The sequence below is a fragment of the Acanthopagrus latus genome, chromosome 7, assembly GCF_904848185.1.
Source record: "Acanthopagrus latus isolate v.2019 chromosome 7, fAcaLat1.1, whole genome shotgun sequence".
NCBI lineage: Eukaryota > Metazoa > Chordata > Actinopteri > Spariformes > Sparidae > Acanthopagrus > Acanthopagrus latus.
In genome coordinates this window covers 1,713,451-1,724,042 of record NC_051045.1, presented here as the reverse complement: position 1 = coordinate 1,724,042, position 10,592 = coordinate 1,713,451, and the positions used below count along the sequence as shown (strand labels likewise).

Sequence of the window (10,592 nt, the reverse complement as noted above, 5' to 3'; positions counted from 1 at the left end):
AAGTGTGGTTTGAGAAAATGTCAGGAACAATTCAGAGTTGTTTTATTTTAAGTATCTAATGAAAAGAAAATAATATCCAGTTGATGTTTTGTATGAACGTAATGATGAATTAACATTTCATAATGAGTTGAGCTGAATCATTTCTTCACTTGTTAAACTGGGTTGATTGATGAACATATTCACCTCCCATAACAGCCTCTGTGACCTGCAGCCTCCTCTAGATTTACAGCATGAGGGCGAGTGTGAGTAGAGAGAGTGAGAGAGCAACAGAGTGAGAGAGACAACAAGCAGCACAGACACAACAGTGTCCCTGCAGACCCACACCTGACAGCCACATGACACACAACCTGTTTAAAAAACATCATCTTATTAAAATATGTTTGCACAGTAAACACATGACAGAATGAGTGTTTCTACATGAAATCAGTGTTTTTTTTAAATCCTAATGTCACCAATATCATGACGTCAGCGTGAAGAAACGCTGTTTTGCTGTGAATCAAACAAACAACAGAATAATTTATTGACGGTCCCTAAATCACCTCCAGCGCAGCGCGAGCTTCTGGGAGGCAGCTAACCGTCCTCCTGCTGCCAACACCGGGGGAAACTGAGGAAGAGACGCCGCTGGGTGTCTCCGGAGTGAATGTCTGTCCAACATCCAACTTTAAAGTAACTTGTGGAACAGGTGGACCAGCCTCCGCACCTGTGGCAGCACTGGCGGCCGATGATGATGATGGAGGTGACCGTGAGGGGGATGAGGCGAGGCCGAGGCGGGAGAGAGATGGCGGCGCTGGCGGCGAGAGTGGAGGCAGAGTTGAACCTGCGGTAAGAGGCTGTGAATGTGCTGTGCCTGTCTGCCTGGCTCACATATGATGAAGTCATGTTGGGGACATTATTCAGGCAGCTTGCTAACTGTTTATCACAGCGTGTGTGGTTGTGCCAGGCGTAAAGGTCGGGCCGGCAGGTTGAACCTCACTTTGTTTCGGAGGTTTGTCCACAGAAGTAATGTGGATTTCTGCCTGTCGTCGGTGAGAGAGAAGACGGTACAGCAGCCTGGTAATCTGACACGAACCTCAGTGTATGAAAATCATATCTGATCATCTATTCTGGTCTGCAGTTCCTCTTTTCTGAGTGTGTGTGTGTGTGTGTGTGTGTGTGTGTGTGTGTGTGAGGGGAGGAGGGCTGCTTCCTCCATCAGGAACACTTTTCTCTGAGGCTTCAAGTCTCCATCTGCTCTTATTTTAAAGATGGTCTCTATCGTGATCGATCAGCCATTCACTAGAGTTTGTTCTGTTTCACAATGTTCCATTTTTACGCCTTCACTAGATTCCCACACTCTCTGAAGGTGTTTGATATAAACTCTGTTATTTATGCTAACTTGACGTTTCTCTAACCAAATGTTTCCGGCTGTTTCTGTCCCGACTAACTTAAACAGGCATTAAGAAATTCTGTTAACCTTTTAAAGTCTGACACGTGACACGATTACCAGGAAATCTGAACCTTTTCACATCAATCATAGTACAAAATATAATCATGAAATAAATAATGATGTACCAGTCTTGTCTGTTTCATGGCATCAACATCTTGGTAGTCAAATGAAGTATGCAAACCATGTCACGCACACAGGGTGAGGTGTAGTTATCGTAGTGTCAGTCAGACGCTGAGCCTGAGGGGACAAACCACCTCTTGTGCTCTCTGACGGGGTTAATCAGAGGAGAGAGACTTTTATTGACTGACATTTTATCTGCATCAACAAACTGAATAATCAAACTCTTTGTTTTCACGAATACTGAATAAGCTGAATGAACAAAGTGACCTTAAAGGAAAACACAGTTTATAGTGTTTTACACCTGGCCTGTCACGATAATCAATAAATCAGTTAATTGTACGATAGATTAAAATGAGCTGATAATTTTGCCGGCCTTGATAATTTCCATGTTGTGTTTGTTTTCCTCGTGTCTCTAACATGAACCCTCTTGTCACACAACACAGTTTTCACTCTTTTACCCTGTTTATATGTGGCGGACCCTGCCACCCTTCTAGATTCCGCCAGTGTTATGGGAACTTATTCTCCTCTGAGACCAGCTTATTTATTCACTTATGGAAAAAACTGTTTGTATTATTACCTCCATTAATATTCTAAGTTTGAATTTCTTCTCCAAATCTACATCCTGCCCCATTTGAAATAAAAGATCTCTTAGAGACCAACAATAGTTGTTTTTGATGCACTTTTTTCACAGGACAGGGGAGGAGAGGTGACAGGAAGCTGGATGAGAGAGAGAGAGAGGATGACTTCAGCAAAGGGCTGCAGGTCGGACTGGAACCCTGAGCTGCTGCAGCGAGGACAAGGCCTCTGTAAGAGGGACGAAGCTCTACTGACTGAGCTACCAGGACACCCACCAGGTGAGAGGTCCTTTAAATCATAATGTTACAGAGTACATGACTCAGTAGTTGATGACTGTACATTTATTCCAGTACTTTACTTGAATACAAATTAGAGGTACTTGTATTTGAATTGAGTCTTTCCGAGCTACCGTGAGTCATCTCGCTAAACAACGTGCACACAGGTCTGGGTTTAAGCCCTGAGCGCTCTCCACCTCTCTCTCCACCGCAGCCGTGCCTCCACCACGCTCACCTCCACATACCTCCACTGCTCCCCATGGGAGTGAGAAAGAAAATCAGCCACGGTCATCTGGGCCCCCGGTTTGTGGACCATCCTGAATTTAAAGCGTGGTCTGAACAGGACAAAGGGCCGCCCCAGCAGGTAATACCGCAGAGCACCAACTGCACACCGGAAAGCCAAGCACTCCTTCTCGATGGCGCGGTATCGAGACTCCCTCTCAGACAGCTTCCAGCTGATGTTAAGTACCGGGCGGTCTGTCTGTGGGAGAAAAGGGAGAGAGAAGTTAGGTTTGTGGAGGAGAGGCTCCACACAGAGGGCTTGTTTGACCTTTTCAAACACCAGCTGACACAGATCCGTCCACTGGACTGGATCTGAGGCCAGTCATGGGGCTGGTCAGGTCCGCAAGGCGTGGAATCAAACACCAGCAGTCGCCCGACACCCCCAATAAACGCTTCACCTCTTTTTTGTCTTGGGTCTCGGGCAGGCAGTAATCACAGCTGTCTTATCTACCTGGGGACGCACCTGCCCGCCACCCAAGTGGTACCCCAGATACTGTCCCTCCCCCCGTCCAACCGCACACTTCTTTGGGTTGATTGCGAGTCCCACCCGCTGCAGTGACTCAAGCACCACAGCCACCTGCTGCATATACTTAGTCAAGCTGCCACTGTGAAGGATGACATCATCCAAGTTGGCGGCCGCACACACAGCATGTTGGTGCAGCACCCGGTCGATGAGGCGCTGGAAGGTGGCCAGGGCACCGAACAACCCAAACGGAAGCATAACGAATTGGTACAAACCATACGGGGTGGAGAAGGCCGTCTTGTCCTTCGACCCTGGAGACAAGGGAATCTGCTGGTAGCCCTTGGTTAAATCCAGTGTTGTGAAAAAGCGAGCCGTGCCCAACCGTTCCAGGAGGTTGACGACCCGGGGCATCAGGTAGGCGTTAAATCGTGAAGCATCATTCACCTTGTGATAGTCCACACAGAACCAGACAGTCCTATCCTTCTTGGCCACCAGAGCTGTGGGGCTAGTCAAGGCACTGTTGGACTCTCCTGTTACCCCCGTCTCCAACATGGCCGCCAATTCCTCCTGAACCACTTTTCTCCGCCACGCCCGGGCGCATCTTGAGATGGTGCTGTATGAGGTCTGTGCATCCTGGTAAGGGGAAGAACACATCAGCATTACGCTGCTGCAGCCTGGCAACATCTGCTCCCTGGGACGGGGTGAGATGGTCACCACAGAGGAGTGAGGTGGAATTGGAGAACTTTGGCACCTCAGGCACCAGGTTGTCTCTGTCTGTCATTGTTTTCACCAAGGAAACGGGCTCCGCCTCTCTCCAGGAGGTTGAGGTGGTGAATCTGTGTTGCCCCTCCCCTGTCACAACACACAACCTCATGGTCGACGTGGCCCATGAAGGGTCCTTGCCACTTGGCGAGTTATTTGGAGCTGGATGACGGGAGTAATACAAGCACTTTATCTCCCGGTGTAAATTGTCTTAATCTAGTTCCTCTGTTGTACAGGTTGTAAGAGGATGATCTGCAGTAAAAGTACGACTCTGAAGTGTGAACTGTCATGGAGTAGAAGTAGAAAATGTCCAAAACAATCATAAATACTCAAAATTGTTCTTTAAGTACAGAACTTTTTTTTCATTCCTGCTCTGATTTTCCTCTAATGACACCTGAACACACAGACGTGTGATGTTTCAACACTGTCATGTTGTTGTTCTGTTGTTCCTGAGTTCACCTTCTCTGTCATCTCAAAGTCACTTTTGACGATGGCGTAAACGTCGGGCCGGCAGGTTGAACCTCACTTTGTTTTGGAGGTTTGTCCACAGATGTGATGTGGATTTCTGCCTGTCGTCGGTGAGATTTCTATACGGGTTAAACATGGTGAGAGAGAAGACGGTACAGCAGCCTGGTAATCTGACACGAACCTCAGTGTATGAAAATCATATCTGATCATCTATTCTGGTCTGCAGTTCCTCTTTTCTGTGTGTGTGTGTGTGTGTGTGTGTGTGTGTGTGTGTGTGTGTGTGTGTGTGTGTGTGTGTGTGTGTGTGTGTTCTTTGTGGGGAACTCCTTCTGCTGTCCTCTGAGCCACTGTGAGGGGAGGAGGGCTGCTTCCTCCATCAGGAACACTTTTCTCTGAGGCTTCAAGTCTCCGTCTGCTCTTATTTTAAAGATGGTCTCTATCGTGAGCGATCAGCCATTCACTAGAGTTTGTTCTTCTGTTATTTATGGTAACTTTACATTTCTAACCAAATGTTTCTGGTTGTTTCTGTCCCGAGCAACTTAAACATTCCTGACAGGCATTAAGAAATTGTGTTAACTTTTTAAAGTCTGACATAGTTTTTCACATTTATTCATGTAGGTATTTGCTTATTTATCACTTGAACTGTATAATTCCACGTCTGTACACTTTAAGGGGTTAATACTTAGTACTTCCTGAGTTTATTCAAAGTGTTGGTGACTCTGCAGATGGAGATCAATACAAAATATAATCATGAAATAAATAACAATGTACCAGTCTTGTCTGTCTCCTTGTCATCAACATCTTGGTAGCCAAATGAAGTATGCAAACCATGTCATGCACACAGGGTGAGGTTTAATTAAAGTTTTGTACATGTTTACATCTACTCAGAATAGCACTAATTATGTGTGCAAATCAGTGGTGGACGGTCAGATATTGTATTGAAGCTCTGTCAGCTTTAATAAACTACTTCAACAGCCACAAGTCTGAAGTGTCACATCAGAGCGAACAGAGAGCCGCCGAAGATGGACGCAGTCCTGCTGCTCATCATGGCTGCATCAGGTCAGTAGTTTATTAGTTTTATAGATGTTGATGTTCTTTTATTACAGCACATAAACTTGTGGGGACAAAACTGTCATCAGAACTCTGAATTAAAAATGATTTACCACATTTATATAATCCTTCTCCTTTGATTGATGCACAGACTGATGCAGACTGAATATTTTGTGGTGATGCTGCAGCTCGTAAAATCTTTGGCTTTCTATTTTTTCCAGTCCAGCTTTGGTGTATTTCATTACTGAGTTCCTCAGATCAATGGACTTAAAGAATCCATTAAAGGAGCATTCTGTAGTTTTGGTGAAGAAATGTTAATGAGCAGAGAAAGATCTTCATTGGCTGATTTTTTTCTGCCTCAACAAACTAAATAAACAAACTCTCTTTGTTTTCATGACTGAATAAACTGAATAAACAAACTGACCTTAAAGGAAAACACAGTTTATACTGTTTTACTCTGTTTATATGTGGCGGACCCTGCCACCTCTCTAGCTTCAAACAGTGTTCTGGGACCTTCTTCTCCTCTGAGAACAGCTTGTTGACTCACTGATGGAAAAGATAAATATTTCTGTGTTTGTATTTTTACCTCATTAATTTTGTAAGTATTAAAATTCTGAGTTTGAATTTCTTCTCCAAAACTACGTAGTGCCCCTTTAATGATCAGCCTCTGTGCATGAGACACCTGCTCTACCACCTGAGTTACCAGGACGTCCCAGAGAGCCACTGGTGTAATATATAACTATGTATTGTTTTGAATTTCAGATGTTTTTAGACTAAAATCTTCATCTGAATAACAATTAAATGTTCTGCAGTAAAAGTCTGATGTTACAGTGTGAAATGTAATGTAGTAGAAATATAAAGTTACATCAACAGAAATACTCCAAATTGTTCTTAAAGTGGCGACAGACAGCCCGACCCTGTCACTAGTTTAAATGTAATCAGTGTGCATGTCTGTCACTACAGGGCTGAGTGCCGTCTCATCACAGCTCCGTCGTCAGTACCATTTTGTTTATGACCAGAAGAACATGACTGAAGCTCAGAAGTACTGCAGAGCAACATACACTGACCTGGCAACTGTAGACAACATGGAGGACGTGAAGATCCTGATCAACACAGTAGATACAAGCAAAGCGTCTAATGTGAGTTCACTGATGTCTTTATTTCATCTCAGACCATTTTCAACAATCATGTAAATGACGCAGGTTGAAAGTTTTGCACTTCCACATTGGTGTAAAGTCAGTAGATACATTTGAAGAAACATTTAGAGGTTCTGTACTTGTACTTGAGTATTTCCATTTAATGCCACTCTGAACTTCTACTTGTAAGCAGCACTTTAATCTGGTGTCTGATGAAGCTGCAGCTTGAATTTAAACTCCTCCTCCCTCTAGAAAATGCCTCATATTTATGTTTATAATAAGAGATGAACTCACAGACTTTATGTCTACGCGTCTATATATGGACACAACGCTCATCCCAAACAAGTTGGGACGTTGTGTAAAATACAAATTAACCAGAATCGGGGAATGTGATCATTTGTTGACCCTTTTGGACAAAAAACTCAATTTAAAACAGTACAAAGACAATTTATTTATTTCATGTTGAACTTCACTGGTTATTGTAAATAAAGGCCTATTCTGCAGCACCAAACAAACAAGTTGGGACGGGGCAACAAAACACTGACAGTTGTTGTGTTGGAACCTTCCACAGGTGAACAGGTTCATCAGTAACAGGTGATAGTATCATCATCAGGTATGAAAGGTGCGTCCTCGAAAGGCTCAGTCGTCCACAAGCAGGGACGGGGCGAGGTCGTCAAACACTGACTGTAGAAATGATTTTACTACATGAGCTCAGGAACAGCAGAACTGAAGTCAGGTCTTTGTAAATGTTTGCGTTGTGTCTTTATTCTACACAGCGTCCCAACTCTTTTAGAATCGGGCTGTAAAGTGTTTTAATATAAAATTCCCTGGTTGTGTTTCACCAGACTGAGTGTCCCTGTTGAGCTGCAGTGGATGGAAACACAAGGAGTGAATGTTGGATTAGAAAGCCTGTTGATTTGTGTCACTCAGACTGCTGAAGCCTCAGATTAACTTTTGAGTGTATGTTGTGTTGCTGTGTAATAAATGTGAGGCTAAAGAAACAAATACAAAATGCTGCTTTCAGTTATTCTGGATCGGGCTGTATGATGACGTGAACAGCTGGAGGTGGTCGCTGTCAAACACCAGCTTCTACAGAGACGGGGAGGCCGAGTTCAGACTGTGGTGGCCTGGACAACCAGACAACTCTAACAGTAGAGAGCACTGCACTGTGATGTTTGATGGACAATGGAACGACGTTGATTGTATGACTCGCTATAGGTCGGTCTGCATGGATGTCAGAGGTGAGAATATTAAGTAGTGAAGTTTAAAACACACCAGTTCAGTTTGTTGAGCTCTCTCTCATTATTTGGGCTGATACAGGATCAGTCAGTCAAACTTACAAGCCAATAAGGAAAATAAATTCTAAAGATTATGTGTGAATCTATTAGATGTAGATTTTAAGGATGTGATTATTAATGTGGAGAGACGGTGAAGAAATACTCAGTAACATTTATTAAGATGATCATGGCTTCCATTTTTATTGTACAAAGTCATTAATTCAGTGGATTTATGATGCTGTGAATTCTGCCACAGACACGACATGGATGGTAAACTGTATGTTATAGTTCCCCTGCACAGCACTGTGCTCTGTTTTCAGGGCTGAAAGTGACATTTGTCCTCATCGAGACTCTCATGAACTGGACTGAGGCCCAGAGCTACTGCAGAGAACACCACACAGACCTGGCCAGTGTGAGAAACATGACAGAGCACCAGAGGGTAGCGGGCCTGGTACCTGCAGGACAATTTGCCTTTATCGGCCTTTACAGAGACTCCTGGAAGTGGTCGGATGGAAGTGACTCCTCATTTAGGCACTGGAAGCAAGGTCAACCTGCAAATGATGTTGGTAATGACGCTTGTGTAGTGGCAGACTTCAGCGGAAGTGGAGAATGGTGGGACGATCCCTGTGACCGGAACAGACCGTTCATCTGCTACAGTGAGTGTTAACGTTTGATGAACTAGTATTTATATTTGGATTTTGGTTTAATTTAGCATCAAATCAATGATAATGTAACAAAAACAACAGAAAACATGAAGTTATGGACAGAAAATAAAATGTAAACACTCCTGATGTTTATCATTGACATGAAGTTATTTGTAAAGTTATCAAACAGATGCCACAGATGGAGGATAGAAGCACAGTTTCACTGTCAGTGTTCAAACTGATGAATGTCAATATTCATCTGAACATATTTTCTCCACAGTCACTGTGACTACAAAGCAAGTGATCAAAGTGCGTCTGGTGAGAAAGGACTCCTCTCTGGATCTCAACGACCCTGCTGTGATGGAACAAATGTTGAAGGAGGTAAATCATGTTGGACCTTTCTAATTTTATACACAAACAGAACAAATACAAATAAAATCAGACTTTATTGATCCCCCGAGGGAAAACTCAGCAGAACAAGAAACAGTGTGAAGAGGCAGGAAACAGATCAACATGACATGAGCTGAGCATCGTGTAGGAAGCTGTGCACGTACATATGTGCAGGATTAAAGAGTGCAGTCGTGCCACTCTGCAGGCCGACTGAGGCAGAACTGTGACTCGTTCAGAGTCGACGCTCAGCACAAACTTTACTATCAGTTTTAGAAAAGCCAGAGCCTTTACAACAGAAGAGAGAGGAGGAGAAAGTCAGAAAGGACAACAGGCCAACAGGTCGACGCCATCTTAGGGAACAAAACATGTGAATGTATAAATGTGATGCAGAGAGCTCCTAAAACAGAGGAAGATATAAAGAACAATGCAGAATGTAAAATCTGTATGTGAGTGATGATGCTGAGGAGTTTTTATCAGGTCCAACAGAGGCTGAAGGACCAGGGGGTGAAAGGAGACGTCAAACTGAGCTGGAGGAAGCAGGCAGATGGAAAGGTCTTCCACGAGGAGGAGGAGGAGACAAAGGAGAAGAAGACCCGTCGCAAGAGGGACGAGATTTAAAGGGGCACTACGTAGTTTTGGAGAAGAAATTCAGACTCATGATTTTAATGTTTACAATATTAATGAGGTAATAATACAAACTCAGAAATATTAATCTTTTCCATCAGTGAGTCAACAAGCTGTTCTCAGAGGAGAAGAAGGTCCCAGAACACTGTTTGAAGCTAGAGAGGTGGCAGGGTCCGCCACATATAAACAGAGTAAAACAGTATAAACTGTGTTTTCCTTTAAGGTCAGTTTGTTTATTCAGTTTATTCAGTCATGAAAACAAAGAGAGTTTGTTTATTTAGTTTGTTGAGGCAGAAAAAAAATCAGCCAATGAAGATCTTTCTCTGCTCATTAACATTTCTTCACCAAAACTACAGAATGTTCCTTTAATGTTGAATTTCTGTGATTGTTCATCAAAGTCCTCATGTAATGTGTCAGAATAGACCTGCAACATGTGGATGAATTGATCAGTCACATGAACTATTTTGATCATCAGTTAATCCTTTTAGTTATTTGTCAGCTAAACAAACCAAATATTCTCTGGTTCTAGCTTCTTAAATGTGACGATCTGATGTTTTCTTTTCATATATGATCATAAACTTAATATATCTTTGTGTTTCACACTGTTGGTCGATTATAACGAGACAGTTAAAGTGATCTGATTGGGCTGTGGGAACTTCTAACAGACTTTATTCATTCTTTAATATACTGTGTGATGAGATAAAATACTGTGTGATGAGATAAATGACTGCAGGTTAGATAAGATGAGAGTCGACTGGAGGAAACTGCAGTGAAGAAAACATTAAAAAGATGAACTTTAGTGTTTGAAGAATCTTTAAAATGTGTTTTCATGAGAAAAGAAAGTCTTTGTTCATGTCAGAGTGATATTCAGCAGCTCAGCTTTCAGTCTATGGAGCCAATCTGTGTGTATTTACAGCAGCAGCCTCTGGTTGGTTGATTCACAATGACTTTGATGTTGTTGCTCCAGCTAACAGGAGCTAACTGGCTAAATTAGCACTGGCTCAGTTTGCTAGTTGAAGTGAGGCGGGCACATGTGATTGGCTGATAGATGACGGGGGCGGTGACATCACCACTGTCAATGAACTGTGAAGAATGACAG

General features: G+C 43.2%; 2 protein-coding genes and 1 long non-coding RNA gene across 3 annotated transcripts in view; 2 read left to right on the top strand and 1 right to left on the bottom strand.

Moving 5' to 3' along the window:
- Nucleotides 1–109: 109 nt before the first annotated feature.
- LOC119022511 lies at nucleotides 110–633 on the bottom strand. The gene is made up of 2 exons (XR_005075958.1): nucleotides 540–633; nucleotides 110–347 (listed from the first exon to the last, which is right to left on the bottom strand). It is a non-coding gene; the product is annotated as an uncharacterized LOC119022511 (long non-coding RNA).
- LOC119022478 (macrophage mannose receptor 1-like) lies at nucleotides 564–9,549 on the top strand. Its single transcript, XM_037103421.1, has 8 exons — nucleotides 564–822; nucleotides 2,238–2,400; nucleotides 5,348–5,431; nucleotides 6,386–6,561; nucleotides 7,583–7,799; nucleotides 8,156–8,491; nucleotides 8,760–8,860; nucleotides 9,347–9,549. The coding sequence occupies exons 2-8, from the start codon at nucleotides 2,268–2,270 to the stop codon at nucleotides 9,485–9,487; spliced, it is 1,188 nt and encodes a 395-aa protein (XP_036959316.1). The 5' UTR covers nucleotides 564–822; nucleotides 2,238–2,267; the 3' UTR covers nucleotides 9,488–9,549.
- LOC119022489 (putative C-type lectin domain family 20 member A) overlaps nucleotides 6,036–10,592 on the top strand; it is an 826,153-nt gene continuing 821,596 nt past the window's right edge. The window contains exon 1 of the mRNA XM_037103441.1: nucleotides 6,036–6,415. Coding sequence (XP_036959336.1) covers nucleotides 6,370–6,415 — 46 coding nt within the window. The 5' untranslated portion in view covers nucleotides 6,036–6,369. The remainder of the gene's footprint in view (nucleotides 6,416–10,592) is intronic.